General features: G+C 43.5%; 1 protein-coding gene across 1 annotated transcript in view; it reads left to right on the top strand.

Moving 5' to 3' along the window:
• Positions 1-16,151, top strand: part of LOC308569379 (uncharacterized protein C10orf67 homolog, mitochondrial) — a 51,783-nt gene that overhangs the window by 24,413 nt on the left and 11,219 nt on the right. Inside the window, exons 8-14 of the mRNA XM_081163227.1 lie at positions 1,135-1,206; positions 4,198-4,269; positions 10,370-10,523; positions 11,539-11,614; positions 11,727-11,792; positions 13,061-13,145; positions 13,615-13,698. Of these exons, the coding sequence (XP_081019353.1) occupies positions 1,135-1,206; positions 4,198-4,269; positions 10,370-10,523; positions 11,539-11,614; positions 11,727-11,792; positions 13,061-13,145; positions 13,615-13,698 (609 nt within the window). The remainder of the gene's footprint in view (positions 1-1,134; positions 1,207-4,197; positions 4,270-10,369; positions 10,524-11,538; positions 11,615-11,726; positions 11,793-13,060; positions 13,146-13,614; positions 13,699-16,151) is intronic.

Here is a 16,151-nt window from a genome sequence, read left to right as displayed (position 1 = left end):
CTAGCTGGGCCTATAGAGTGGGGAGAATGCAGAGGGTGGGGAACCTTTTTGAGCCGTAGGGCTGCATTCGCTTGTAGGGAACTTTGCAGGAGACAGAGATTTCCCCTTTCCCATGGGCTTCCTATCGCTGCTGTACCAGTTACACTGGCTGCCTGACTATTTCCAACATGAAGGTTTACTAATCTTAGACAACACTTGGATTTTGGTGGGTCTACAAAGGCATGTTGAGTTATAAAGCCTTACGCAGCTCAGGAACTCAATACCTTAAGGACTGCCTCTCTCCATATTAACCAGCCTGGACCCTGCTCTTGTCATTCAAGGCTCTTCTCTACGTCCCCTCTCCTCGAGAGGTTCAGAGGGTGGCAACACGAGAACGGGCCTGTTTTGTGATGGCCCCTGCATCTGTGGAATGGTCTCCACAGAGAGGCCATCATTACATGTCTTTAGGCACCAGGTGAAAACATTCCTGTTACCTGGGCCTCTGGCCATCAAATAATCTATGGTCTGTTAACACTGTGTGGCGGGGGGACTGTTAGTATGACTATTTTATTATTATGCTGTCTATTATTATGCTTTGTTTTATGTTTTCATTATTATTCTCCATAAAATATGTTTTTAATGTTGTACACCGCCATGGGTTCTTTTAATAAACGGCAGTATATAAATCAAATATAAAATAAAATAAAATAAGCCCCACCCCCACCACACGTCCTTCATTATTATTTGTGCTTACGATGGTATATGCGATCCCACTTTCAATACTGTCTGCTTCTGCAAAAGTTTTGGGGATGGACATACTGCTTAGTTCCCTATCAGTGCATGTCCCATAGATTCCTGCTGAAATCCTGTAACTTTTAAACCACAAATGTTACAAGGTGTTTTGTTTTGTTTTGTTCTCATTTTCTTGTGCTCCTCCAGATGGCTATAATGTGGTAACATTGGGGAAGCATCACAAAAATAATAAAGCAGAATGATGACATGTGGATGGTACAGTATGAATCCAACTCTAATGTGCTATTATTGAATACACCTGTGGCGGGGGACGGGACACCAGTCTAGAGGAGCTCTTTGGATGCAGCTCACAGTGGTACCCTCTTATAATCTGAAACCTCACAGTCATGTTTTACATTTTAGCTTCAGAACTCTCAAGAAATCATAAAACTGGAACTTGACAGGGAGAAGCAGAGAGTTCTAGCTAAAGCTCTGGTAAGTTCCTAGAGAAAAATATTAAGCTACTAAACATCACGTTTGCTGGGTCTTGTTCAGATATTGCATTATCGCACCTTGTGCATTTTTCCTCGTCTTTCCCTTCCCAGTAAAATGGCTGGAAGGATTGAGCTGGTGTCCCAACGTGAAATGGAGAATTCATTCATAAATTTAGGTCAAGCTCCATTGTGACCTCTCAAGCTTATCGGCATTATTATATAACAAAATGTGCTTCCCAGCTTTCTCGGCCACCTTGAAAATGGGAGCAGAGGTGGTGTGTGATCCTGAAGTTTAAAATTCCATTCTGAATATGTACATGAGTATCAGATTACAATCCCTTAACTGTTTATTTTGCGTCTTTCTTCAGCTCTTGAAGACAAATCCAAGGGTGGCACTAGAGTTTGAACTTGGAAATTAGAATTCTACTCTGAGTGTGCATGCCAGATTTAATCTTCACTTCAGAAAATCACATTGTGACATATTCTGCATTTTTTACCTTCTCCTTTAAAATATGAGTGAAGGGTTTAAATGTGAAATACATAATTACATTCATCATTAATGTACATATGGAGTCTCATTGTGATATCTGAGTGTCCAAGGGTATTCTATCCCAGTAGTCCCAGCCAGGGAACAAAGTTCTAGCCCAAATGGGGCTATGTAGTAGGCACAGAGTCCAGAGACACCACATCACGTGTCAGTAGTACCAGTTCAGGATCCATGATCAAAGTCTGGACAAGCTAAGGCCAGGTTCCAGCAAAGCAAGGTCAGACAAAGTAGAGAAGAGATGCAGCAAGCAAAGTCAAGCAACTGAGATGACAAGGTCCAAACGTCAAATAAGCAAGGTAGGCAGCACAATGGATAGCTCCACGTGGCTCCTAGGCTTAGGCAAGGCAGGCTTGAGCGTTGCTCCAGACACCAGTGAACCTAGGCTGAGGTTTTAAACAGGACTGCAGCTTCTTCTCAGCACCCAACTATTTCAGAAGCCGTTGACACCTGTGGCATGGAGGGGAGGCCAGAGTTCTACTACGGCCTCTGGGGAGGGCTATGAAATCTCTTTCGGCCAAAGAGACAGTGTCATTGTGGACACCTCCAATGCTGAGGAGGCAAGACAATCAAAGGTTGGTTCAGAGGGCAAATCCTTTTCCTTATCTAAGATGAGGCCTCTGAATCCGTCCTCTTCCCTCAAGGATGGGGAGTCATTGCCTCTGGGCATAGCAAAGGGAGAGATTGTGTTCCAATCTGTTTTATATCTAACCTGATCCTCTGGAGAGCTATGGTGCCACCTGGGCAGCACTTAAGTGCAGAAGTTTGAGACCCCACTCAGCAGAATGCGCAGGAGGACCTCCACACCGAAAACTGGCTTGCTGCATTACCACATTTGGATGTGAGCGATGTAATGCACGGTGCCATCTAAAGAGCCTAGAATTACCTAAATGAACTGCTGCTCGTAAATAGTTTGCACATAACACTTGGCCAAACCAGGGCTTAGCATGAATGATCAATGTGCAGGTTGATCCAATGAAGCTGAATGTTGGAACATTCAGGACAAACCAAAGAAAGAACTTATCTACATATTGCATAGTTACACCATGGAAGGTGCTCATGTAAGAGGCAGTGACGGCCACCATCTTGGATGGCTTTATATGAGGTTTGTTTGTTTGTTTGTTTGTTTGTTTGTTTGTTTGTTTGTTATACCACCCTTCATCCAAAGATCTCTGAGATTATACGACCTGATAGGGGATATGGCTATGAATGGTTACTATCCCTGACAAATGTGTTCTTCCTCCATTGTCAAAGGCAGTGTGCTTCTGAATGCCAGTTGCTGGAGGGAAGAATTCTGTTGTGCTCAGCTCTCGCTTCCCATAGTTCTCTGGTTAGCTGCTTTGAGAAAAGGGTGCTGGACTAGATGGGTCACCGATCTGATCCAGCAGGCTCTTCTTATGTTCTTAGCCAGGTTCCCAGATCAAAGGTGGCATCCGATGTGCTCCTCCCCCAGTCCTGCTGCTGCCCTGCTGCTGTGGTTTGGCTTAGCGTTATAGCTGAACCCGGACTCTGTTGACTGGACTCTGTTATTCATGAGCACAAATCACCCCATGCATGAGATAAGCCAACAGGTGCAAGGTCAGCCAAGCCAGTTGCTATGGCAATGGCCCAGTGCTAACTATATAAATGATTAAGGCATGTCACTCAGTGGGTTGAAGTCTGCGTTACATCTTGAATTGCTGAAGCAACAGAATTTATATTGGTGTGTGTGTATCTGCATAGCCTACAAGCTGAATGTATATATCAACATCTGGAACTGTATTACTGAAGCCTTTTCTTCGGTAGCAGCAAACTATTTGCTGCCTCTGTGTGGTGACTGGAATTGGGTGACAACTTGTGGGTGTCTCACTTCAGCACAGTAGCAGCAGAACCTGGGGTGGAGTGCAGCAGCCACAATTTTCACTCCACAAGCCTGCCTGCAGAGAGTGGGAACACATTCAATGTGGTTCTCATTTAAAGGCAAACTTACCAAATTTTCATTTTTAAAAACGGTATGTGAATTGAAAAAGAGCTATCCTTCAAAATTCACACGTCTAAATATTGCAATCCAGTTCTCTGGCCAAGTAATGTGTGCAAAAATGCCTATACAAGGGTAAACTGTGCATGCAAATGCATATATTAGTGAAAACAACATACACAAATGCACTGTAATAGAGGAGATTGTTTTGCAAAATGTGTAAATTAGGAGAAATTGGACACAAGAATATGTATAGTAGGAGAAATTCACACAAAAATGTGGACTACTTTTCAAGCAGGATCTTTTTAAAAATTTGCAAACTGATGTAGAAATGTGGAGAAATGAACTTTTGATTGGAAGAATGAGAACCTGAAAGAAAACAAATTGGACATATTTGTCCATCGCAAGCTTTCCTTTCTAGTTCTTGAACTTTTATAAACAATTTATTCCCGCACCCATGTTGAATTTTCTTTTGTCTTTGTATTTTTAAGGAAGTGAAAGAAGCACAAGAAGCTGTAAAAATGGCAGAGGCCGCTGCTGCGGCCGCTGCTGCTGTACCAAAGGTGATTTTTACTTTATTTGTTGTTTATATTCTTATTACCTAATGATATGGGATGTACCTGATATACATTGTATGGTATGCTTGACTTTTGGGCTGGGAGATGGAGGTGGAGAAAGGATTGGAATGAATATTGCCTAAAAGCACAGCTGGTTGGCTGGCTGGAATCCTCGCACACCCAAACAAAACAACCTGCATGCAGCCAACCATCCCTTGGGACCTCTGATCTCTCGCTCTGCCAGCAAAAATAAGACACCTGTCCACATGACACTGATAAAAAAAGCTCCACTCATATACCATGTAAAGAATGAAAGTTTAAAGTCTCCCTCACCTCCTCCGCTTTCCGCCCTCCTATTTTCCTCTTTCTCTGTTTTCTCCTCTCTTTCTCCCTCAGCCCCACATTGCCTGCAACAAAAAATGTATCAAACTGACTGTAAATGACATGAATGAAGGATTCTGTGGTTTGAAAACAGAGACACTGAATGTGCTTTTCTTACTTATGGAATATCTTACAATAAAAACTGTGTGTGTGTGTGTGCGTGTGTGTGTGTTGTGATAGAAGTTGTTGGAGAAAGCCTGCTCTCTTGAGGGTTGCTCTTCTCCTCAGCCGCCTCCACTGTTGCTGCTTTGCAAATGGCACCGCCCACAGCCTGCCTTGTGGCAATTCACTCGCGGCCCATTTCAGCCAAATTCTTGGCTGCCTGCCTCAGTGGCAGCAATGCAACCTAACATGGTGGGACGCAGAGCTGCATAAGGGACGGCCAGACAGCAGGGGCCTCTTCCCCGCAATGGCGGGCAAACTTGGAAAGAAGGGAAAGGAAGGAATGGAAGAAAGGATGGAGACAGATGGATCTTCCACATGAGGGAAGGGAAAGTGAGGTGAGTCTCCTTCAGTTAATTGGTCTGCCTGGTGAATGCATTTCTCAGCAGAGATGAGGAGCCGAAGGACCCCAGTGGACGCACTTCTTCTCTTGCCCTTGGTTCCCTCTGCAGCTGAGACTTGCTTGCCAGCCCAGAGCTAAAGACTTCTGAGACACAAGACTCCCTGGAAGCCCCACCCTCTGAACTTGACAGCCTCAACCTCAATGTTGTTTATTAGGGTTGTTTATTAGGTGGCAAGGGAAAGGCGCTAGCACAAGTAACATTTCAACCATGAATTTTCATGAATGGGAGGTGGCCCCGTTGTCCCTTACTGGTGTCACACACACCACCACCCCGCTGTGTCGCCTCATCCTCCTGTCCTTGCAGTCAGACACTCTGGGCAACGCCCAGTGCTTTCCCGCCTTCTTCTTCCTCCCTCTTTCCTCAGTGGGCAACTGTGGTGGCAGCACCCTTCCTGTCCCTCCCTCACAACTGGCAGAGGGGCAGGGCATGCACAGGTGTCTCTTCGCAGCCATGAGAAGGAGGAGGAGGCACCGCCCCCGCCCCAGAGGCTCGGCCCAGGCACAGTTTGCCTCCCTGTGACTTCAGTCTTGATGAGGGAGCCTGTTGTCAGGGCGTCTGGTTGCATCCCCTTGGAAATTTGCGAGGCCCCACCACCACCACTATGCCACTGCTTTTAGATTTTTAAAGTGAGAGGTTCTTGCTTAATTGTTCATCTTCTCAAACTCTAGTGAGGTTTCCAAAGATAGTTTTGTACACAAGGCATGTTTCTTTCAATTGACCTAGTATAAAACAAATATCTCCATGAGATCATGTGACTCAGAGCCTTATCTGTTGTGGTCTCTGTTCCCTGGCTGCTCTCAGTGGTGCTTAACTTAAAAGGTGGATGCAATGGTTGCCTTTTAAATAACAAAATGTTACTTTTATATTCCTTCACAAAAGACAGGGTGAATTTAGAGCTGATAAACACTGACTAAAGGTTATTGTTACCTTACATCTTCCTCAAACTTCAAATAGTGGCACTCAGCAAGCCAAGTACTCAAAAGTTAACATCTAAATTCATTTATAAATCTCCCTGGCTCTTTGAAGCTGTATTGCCCGCAAAAGGTATTTGACTTCCTTTATTAATCAAACTGATATTTGGGGAAGTGTGACATTCAGTGGGAAAGCCGCACATGCTGAGATTAGCTGATTCTAAAAACTGTTCCAGAAGAAAGGACAGAAATATGACCAGTTAATTATAATGTGCAAATAGTTTCAAAATATCTGTAGTTTGTACTGATAAATATAAAATGCAGTGTGTTATCAAGCTTTCTGTTTGCTGTGCTTTAGGAGGCAAGCTAGTAACCCCATGCATCAGTGTCATTAATCCCTTAAAAACTGTTCCCCAATAAATTACCCTGCAGGATCACCAGCTGATAAAGTATAAAGCCCACTGAAAGTAATATGGCTTAGGTGAGTCTTAACTCACTCGCTGTGTGGATTTCAGTAGGACTTAAGCATCACTAACTTTCCCTGGATAGGGTCCAAAGGGTTAATTTTTGGGGGGAGGGAATCTATGTGATTAATATTTTTAGACCAACCAACAGAGCAAAGAGATGGTAGTGACAGCTGGAAACTTGGAAGTGTGGCTCATCTGTAGCTAGGGGTGTACCCCTGACCATTAGGTCCAGTCGTGACCGACTCTGGGGTTGTGTGCTCATCTCACTCTATAGGCTGAGGGAGCTGGCGTTTGTCCGCAGACAGCTTCCGGGTCATGTGGCCAGCATGACAAAGCCGCTTCTGGCGAACCAGAGCAGCGCACGGAAACGCCGTTTACCTTCCTGCTGGAGCGGTACCTATTTATCTACTTTTGACATGATTTCGAACTGTTAGGTTGGCAGGAGCAGGGACCGAGCAATGGGAACTCACCCCGTCGCGGGGATTCGAACCACCGACCTTCTGATTGGCAAGTCCTAGGCTCTGTGGTTTAACCCACAGTGCCACCCGCGTCCCAACTAGGGGTGTAGGAAAGCAGAAATTTCTGTTCCAACATGTATTTGCCACAACTGACAGTTTCCATTGGGATTATGGGAATTGTAGTTCAGCAACACTGCGGGGGGCACCATGTTGGCTACCCCTGCAAAAGGGAGAGTTTAAAAAGCAGAACATCGTGGCCAGGATCCGAAGGACAGTAAGCTGAAGGGAGCCTCGGGTTTATATTTCTCAAACAGCTCCACCATGCCACATGGCAAAGCTCATATTGTTATGAAATGTTGATGTATATTTTATTACCTTATTATTTATTTTATTTATATACCACCTTTATCTCCCAGCCATGTCAAGGTGGTGTACATGGTTCTTCTCCTTCGCCCCATTTCATCCCCTTACAACAACCCTGTTGAGGTGGTTTAAGCTAAGTGATGGTGACTGTCCTAAGGTCACCCAGTGAGCGTCACGGCAGAGTAGGGATTCAAACTCTGGTCTCTCAGGTCATAGTCCAACACTCTAACCATTACACCAAAACTGCTTAGAGCTTTTGATGATTCAGCGGTATATAAATCCTGGTAAATAAATCAGTAAGAATAAATAGGAAACTAAAAAAAAAGTTTCTTATATGATATGAGAGAGGGGTTCAAGGAGGCTGCTGTTTAAAGGAACTGGGAATCAAAAAATCCTACTGGGCATGACCAAACCATTTGGGTGCTCCTAAAGTAGCTTTTTTGGATCCTAGCCGTCCTGTTGGGATTTTTTTTTGTATTTATGCATGTATATATTATTACATATATCCCACCTTTTATATCCCCTAAGGAGCTCAAGGTGGAATACATGGTCCTCCCCCTCCTCAATTAATCCTCACATGACCCTGGGAGGTAGATTAGTCAGAGGGACAGTGACTGGCCCAAGGCCACCTAGTGAGAGCTTAATGGCAGAGTGGGGATTCAAACTCTGGTCTCCCTGGTCCTAGTGAGGGCCATCCCTGAGAAGTGGCCATGGCTGCTGATCTGGTGACGGTGTCCTGAGTGGGGTTGTCTATCCAGGGCCGGAAGTGAGAGCTGCAAGGAAAACTGGAGCAGAAGGTGTGAGTGAAAGTGAAAGGAAAGTGATAACATTGATCAGATAATGCTGAGGGCAATGCCGCCTGAACAGTTTCAAAGTAAGAAATATATTATGAGGCCATAATAAAATTATGGGGCAGAGCATTCCATTATTAGATTACACCATCCTTATAATGAATTTAATGGTCGACTTGCAATGCTTTAAATTATCATTAATAACTTGAAAAGGAGCACTAGCTCGTATCTGACATTAGTCATACTCAAGAGTCGACCCATTCAAATTAGTCACCATAACTGACTTAGGTCCATTAATTTCAATGGGTTTACTCTAAAAGTTAGCTTGATACAACGTTTCACTACTACATGAATGCCATATTCTTGAATAATAGAGACGCTTCAAGGAACCATTCCTTGTTGCAAGCATTACCTAGAAATAATTGGCACTACCTGCTGTTCCTGCTGTTGCACAGCAATGGGGCCAGCAGTGATTGGCCTAGTGTAACATGCTTGTCGATTCCTAGATCAGGGAACTGATTCCCCTCTGTCTAGAGCAGCTTTTGCCAGCCTGCTGCCTTCCAGATGTTTCAGCAGTTGGAAGCTGCAGTCCAAGACATCTGGACGTCACCATGTTGGCAAAGGCTAGTCTGGAAGCACCTGAATGACGAACAGATTAGGATCCCTGAGCTGAAGCCCACTTCATGCACACGCGTGGCAGCATGGCAGAAACTTCCCTATGGTTTGGTCTCACAAAGCTCAGGAGTGTGAAAATTTCTCAACCATGTATGCAGAATTGACTGTGTGGGTCTTCATCACTGCTGTGTACCAATTGTGAAAAGGAGGGCAATCTTTAACCCCAAAGAAATAATACACTAGTAACAGGAAACAGGATAAGGTATGGGTTGCACTCACCTCTTTCGCTGTTATATCAAGAAAAAAGTATTGGTTCCGATCAGAACCTCATAGAGTCCCTGGGCCACTCTCCCCGCACCCCAGCATCCCTGCTTAATTTGCTGATTATGTCCATTGCTACTGTGGCCTTTATGTGAATAAGTCAGCAAATAGCACTATCTATCTGGGTAATTTTGGCTGGTATTCAGAGGCATACTGGAAGGCATCCAACAAGGTTCATAAAGCAGCATGAGAGAAAATAGAATACAATTACTGTTAAGCACATATGCACCTTGTTCAATATTTATCATCTAACACAGATTTGGCGAAGTCCCTTGAATTGTAGGCAGATACAGTGGAGGGCACCTGCAGCCATTTCAAAAGGTTTGCAAAGCCTTGTATTTGTATATATCTGAGTTGTGTTTGCGCAAGGAAATTTGCTCTTTTTTTTAACATGAAGATATAAAAAAAGCACAACAGGATTCCTGCGTTTCGCAGAAAGTTCAGTCACCTCTAATGAAAATCTTACTTTCCGCTAACTACTGAAAACTGATTATATATTTAAGAAAAAGAAATGGGTTTGAAATATGATATAATAATCTCATTCACCTAAGGACCAGTTCTTAACCTACCTGAGAGTTTCTCACATGTTTATAATAACAAATTTTACGGTTTTGTTTAACTCTGAGCAATGCCCGCTGTCCAAAAAAGGTTAGCCTAAGGATCTAGACAAATGAGAAACAAGCTGCTATGTGTAAATAAATAGCTCATATACCTCATGCAGTTCAATATTTCCTTGACAATTTCAAGTTGCGTGTTTGATGCATGTTGTTAAAACTTTAAGGCAATGTCCATATAAATGCTATTTGTTGCTTTATTGATAAATTTCTGTATTTGTCTTTGTGTGCTTGCATACATTAGAATTTTTTTTATGTAAACTGCTTAGAGATTCTGTATATTAAGTGGTGTAAAATATAATGCAATACCAAAACAAAATACAAATAGATGTGTTCTGTATTCTCCAGTAGCTTTCAGCACAACCCTATACATGTCAAGTCAGACAAGGCCAGCTGGGCTTCCCTTGGGAGGGCATCCTGATTCTGAACAACGCCATGGAAAAGGCCCTGCTGCTCATGTCTACCTGTCATACTCCCTGTTTGCAGAGCAGGAAGACAATGGATCTCAGTGGGGAGGGGGATCCCTCTGAGACAAGGTGTTCCTTGAAAATCTCCAAGTGTGGTGTCCAAAGTGCGCAACAATAACTCAGGTTTGTTTATCGCTGTTATTTTTTCACAGGTGCCCTCAGTGCAAGAAGAAAAGCTAGTAAAGAAGGGAAGGAAAGGACTGAAAGGGAAAGTAAAAGCTGCTGCTGTCTTTGCTGCCGTTGCCGCTGCCACCTCCACCAAAGAGGCCAGACAAGCTGCCGCAAAAGAAGCAGAATTGTTGGTAGGTCTTGGTGATAAGGTATTGCTTTATTACTCTGATCTAACATAACTTGGGGGAATAGACACCAGGCCATATAAAGGGAGAGTCGTGGTTTATTTTTTTAATGACACTTCCAGCAGAAGGTAACCTGCATCCTCACCTGATATTTTTCATCAGTTGTGTGTCCAAAACAACCGGTGTAACCCACACACCTCATCTCACTACCATCCTTAAGAAGAGCACCACATCTGGGTGCTTCCTCAAGAATACAAGCATGCCTTTGCTGAGATTTTTACTGCCCGTGCTTTCCTTCTTCGGGTTTCAGGACAGATAGACCAAGACATACTGGTTGTGCCCATTCTAGCCCTTTGCTCAGGGGTTGCAATCCTATGTCCAGTCAGTTTTTATGGAGACTCCAGAAGATGATGATGTCAAATCTTTACAAAAGATTCCCTGCTATTTTGCTACTTGGGAAACTTTGGTCTGCGGGCCTAATTTGGTCTGGCCCAAGTCCCAGTTTGACATGTGATGCCCTTCCCCACAAGCCATGCCCACCCGTCCCACAGGAACAACCAAGAACTTAAAGTGAGTTTCCGATTGTTCCTTTGCAAGCGGGCTCCCTGCAACTACTGATCCTTTGCAAGTAGGGCTCTCCCAAGTTGGCCGGATAAAGCAGTATAGATTCTAAGTGCTTCCTCTAGACAGGGCATTTTTCTCCCTCCTCAGAGGAACCCTCATGCTAAGTTTGGCGATGATATCTCGAGAGGTGGCTGACCCTATAGAGAAGAGATGGACTGACAGGCAGACAAACCACTTTCCAAAATTTATAGTATATTTGTCATTGCAAGATATTTTAGAATATATCGCTATAGAAAAATTGAGATTTAAGTCATTGATGGATGGATTGAAAATTAATAGCAGTGGCCAACTATTATTGTGTGTGTGTGTGTGTGTGTGTGTGTGTGTGTGTGTGTGTGTGTGTTTAGTATACAGTGGCAATCAATGCATGGCTCTCTTTTGTAATACACTTGTACAGGAAGAGGAGAAAAAAGCCTTACAAGAAGAGATAAAGAGGCTCAGAAAATCTGAACGAGATGCCAAGCTGCGCGTAAAGAGGTATATGCACAAGAATTTGCTGTGTACCCAAGGATTTGTCACATATATTATAAGATTTGTTAACTTCCACGCTTACAAAACATACCAATGCTATTTTTGCCTCTCTGTTTAGACTTGAACAGGAGTTAAGTAAATCGAGTCAATCTTGGGAAATGAAGTTCGAAATTCTAAAGAAAAGGTATTATTACATTCAAGATGATAAAAGGTCTGGAAACCAAGCCTTATGAGGAACAGTTGAGGGAGCTGGGCATTTAAGCCTGGAGAAGAGAAGACCGAGAGGTGATAGGACAGCCATCTTCAAAACTGAAGGGCTGCCGCATGGAAGATGGAGCAAGCTTGTTTTCTGCTGCTCCAAAGGGAAGGACTTGAACCAGTGGTTTCAAATTACAAGAAAGGAGATTCTGAGTGAAGGTTAGAAAGAGCTTTCTGACAGGAAGAGCTGTGTGACAGTGGAACAGATCCCCTTGGAAGGTGGTTGGCTCTCCTTCACTGGAGTTCCTTAAAGAGAGATTGGATGGCCATCTGTCAGAGATTCTTTAGCCATCATTCCCACATTGTAGGGGGTTGGTCTAGGTGAGCCTTCAGCTCCCTTCTAACTACAATACTTTGATCCTATGCAAACAATTGTGGGCACTCTCTACCCACAGTTAAACATTTCTCAGATCCATTGATTTCAGTGGAAACATACTTTTGCATATGTCTTGATCATACAGTTAACATAAATATATATTTTGGATTGGATCCAGAACTATGTTAATTGAATCTAGTCCCACTGAAATTGATGGGAAATTAGTTATGATTTAATCTAAATCCCATTGGTTTCAATAGGAAGTAGGAGCAACTCGGTCTGGATCTGAACTTCTGCTGCTAATACTTACAGGTGCGAGAGAGAAACTGTTAAGTGGATATTGGTGCAACTAGCCATATACAGTGGTACCTCGGTTTGCGAACTTAATCCATTCCGGAAGTCCGTTATTAAACCAAGGCGCGCTTTCCCTAATGAGGCCTCCCGCTGCCGGTACCCTTCCACCTTTCAGATTCCATTCATAGACTGAGGTAAAGTTTGCAAACTGGGACACTACTTCCGGTTTTGCAGAATTCATAAACCGAATCGTTCGTAAACAGGACTGTTCTTAAACCGAGGTACCACTGTATAACCTTAATTCATATAAATGAAGCTTCCACAAGAAGATAATGAAAAAATCTGTTGTACATCATCCATATTGCATAACTGGCACTAGGAAGCGTCTGCTGGTTAAAGGGAGTCAAAACTCCCATTGGGTACATGGAGGCTTCTGTAGCTCTTTGGGTCCCAGCTTTATCCTTGTTTAAAAATAAATGTTTGGGTTTTTGTTTTTTGTTTGATTTTGTTTGGGTTATTTTGGTTTTTTTGAAACTGCCTTTAATTTTAAAAATACAATTTAAACATTCCCATTTATCTTCTAGCTTACATGCCATTAAGGACGAGATGTTTCTTAGACAATCATTGCGTCAATCAGCAAAATTTAGACGCCCTTCGCTGGCTGATAAGGTACGTTCAGATAAGCAGCCACTAAGGGCAAACACTTTTTAGGTACCGTACTTAAAAACTTGGGGCGTGGGCAGAAATTTTGCATAAAATTTGCATATGCTAATTCACGTGTTTAGATGCCTCTGGGAAATTAAGTTGATGGTTGGCTGAGGCCTCTCCTGCTGCCCTGTAAGGAACTTGTTTTAAAAAAAACGGTTAATGGAGGGAATCCCCTCTTTCAAACCTCAGGTGTTGGCAGGGGTGAGGGATATATATATATTTCTGTTAAGGACTGCATTTACTTGGGGGTGATCTGGGCAGGGTGGGGAATCAGATGCCAGTCGTGGGTAGGGCCAGAGCCGTAAGTGCTCATGAAACCATGATTTCTGAACTGGGTTGGCAAACCATAACATTGAAAGTACTGTGAACAGCACTGGCCATGGTTTATAAATAACAGAAACGCTTACCCTGTCTCCTATGCTCCTTCCAGACAGCTCCTCCTCTGCACATCCAGCACCCTACAGGCAAATTGGCTTCATTTACGAGCAGCTTATATATGCAGTATGCTCCTCTGGTAAGTAGTTTGATGTGTGTCTATAATATATGTTGCTTTGCTTCAGTGTACTTCTCCTCACACCTGCCCACACATTCCAAACAGGTAAACAGGCCCTCTCAAAGGTGATACGGCTTTGGCAGCAGCCTGTACACGATCCCCCTTTGCCCACAGAGCTCCTGATCCAGGAGGGGATTCTGAACTTGGGCTCATAACTTGAAAGATAATTTATATTTATAATTTTATTAGTTGTGTATATATAAGATGGTGAACAAAACTGCTGGTTCCTTTGGATTCCTTTTATGATGTGCATCATAAGCATTGATAGATGCCTGCAGGCACACACAAATGAACACACACTGTCCTTTTTTATGTGAACAAAATATGTTGTTACTGAATCACATCATTAGTCCAACTAGGGCTGCATATATACCAGGCTTCCTCAACCTCGGCCCTCCAGATGTTTTTGGCCTACAACTCCCATGATCCCTAGCTAGCAGGACAAGTGGTCGGGGTGATGGGAATTGTAGTCTCAAAACATCTGGAGGGCCGAAGTTGAGGAAGCCTGATATACACCATATATTTAAAGTGCATTTAAAGCACACACACACAAGAATCCTGGAAACTAGTTGCTTAAAGTTGCTGGGAACTGAAGGGTAAATGATAGTTCCCAGGATTATCAAGGTGACAGGGTGCTTTAAATGTATGGGGGGCGTGTTAAGTATAGTTGTTTAGTTCACACTGAAATGGAGAATGCCTGTACGTATGAAAATTCAGTTGAAGCTAGGGTTGCCATATTTTGAAGAGCAAAAAAGAGGACACCCAAGAGAAAAAGACTCCATGAAAATTAAAAGCGCTGGGGGCGGGGTTTGGATGCAGAGGAGAGGTATCATATTAAAAAAGAAGGGAGGGAAGAAAAGAAGGAGGGAGGGAGCAGGAAGGAGGAAATCGGGAGTGCAATCTGGAGGGAGCCGTTGCTTCAGTCCTGGGCCTTGATTCACCTTGCTTCCTTCCCCTCCCCTCCGCCAGGTCTGTGCCCAGCCTGGCCCCAGCCACTACCTCCATCTCACCAGCAGACCTTCACTGCCCAGCAGATGATCCAGCAAAGGAGGGGACAGGGTGGGGGAAATGCTGGGAAGGAGGAGAGACAGAGAGAGGGGCAAGGCAGGCAATCCAGGCAAAGTGAAAGCCTCCTTGCCTCACATCACTCAGCAACCAGAGCAAAAGGAAGCGGTGGGGGCAACTAAGGAAGAAAAAAAACACCCACAAAATTTTGTCGAATTCTAAAAATCCACCTGGACAGAATTGTTAAGCCTGAAAAAGAGGACATCTCTGGGAAAATCCGGACATATGGTAACCCTAATTGAAGCGTACTGAAGCTCTCTGAGCTGTAACAGGTTGATAATTAACTATTGATGTTCTCCTAGCTTATACATGAGTGTTTAACCTTAGATCATGTGATTAAGACATTCAATTGCAAATCTCCATTTTGAAAGGGAGTTGCCTTTGCCTTTTGTCCACAGTCAGAGAAACCTTGTGATAATGAAGCCTCTCCAGGAGCTGCATAGCCTTAGGCTGGATGCAGGCTAATGCAAGCTACGGGGGAGAGAGCTTTGATTTTTGCTCCGGTCGTCATTATGTTATATACTTTAGAAGAAGAACCTATACTTAGATAAGCATTTGTTTTATGGAATTATCTGGGTGTATCATTGATCGTTTTTGTATGTGTTTTGCAGAAGTTCTGGTTAGTAAAGCTTTGAATCATTTGCCTTCCAAAAGGGGTCAGCTTTTATGCATCCAGTTGCTTCATGCTGCGCAATATTAATATCTGCAATAATGTACATAGCCTAGCTTAGTACCACAGCACTGTCAGGTATCGAATAGAAGCATTTTCCGTTCCATCATTCAAGCACCCACTAAGCTCCTTTTAAGTAGAGATGCCCAGGTGTGAACAAGGGACGTTCCACTTGTAAAATGTGTGTGCTGCCCCCCAAGCTATGTGATTATAGGAAACTGCCTTATACTAGGTCAGCCCAGCATTGTCTACTCTGACTGACAGCAACTATCCAGGCTCTCAGGCAGAGGAGGTCTTTCCCATCTCCTTATTCCTGGAGATGCCAAGGACTTTACCCAGAGCCTTGTGCCTCTGAAGCATTTCTTCTACCACTGAGCCAAGTCCCTTCCCATAATCAGGTTGTGTTTATAAAATTGCTGATACCAAACTCATTATTTTATTAGAAATTTCTGCAATTTAGGAGGAGTCACTGCCTTTATAGTGTAAGCTAAGTCTGGGTCTTTCTAGCGTGAGATTTCTCAGAATGTTCCTGTGTGTGAGAAAGGTATTTTTGTGTAAAGAATGGTATCACAATTCATATTATTCATAACTGACATATTTCATGATGATTAAGATGTTACAGTGGTGCCCCGCAAGACGAATGCATCGCAAGACGAAAAACTCGCTAGACGAAAGGGTT

This window comes from Podarcis bocagei (assembly GCF_964188305.1).
Source record: "Podarcis bocagei genome assembly, chromosome: 12".
NCBI lineage: Eukaryota > Metazoa > Chordata > Lepidosauria > Squamata > Lacertidae > Podarcis > Podarcis bocagei.
This window is presented reverse-complemented; position numbering and strand designations above follow the sequence as displayed.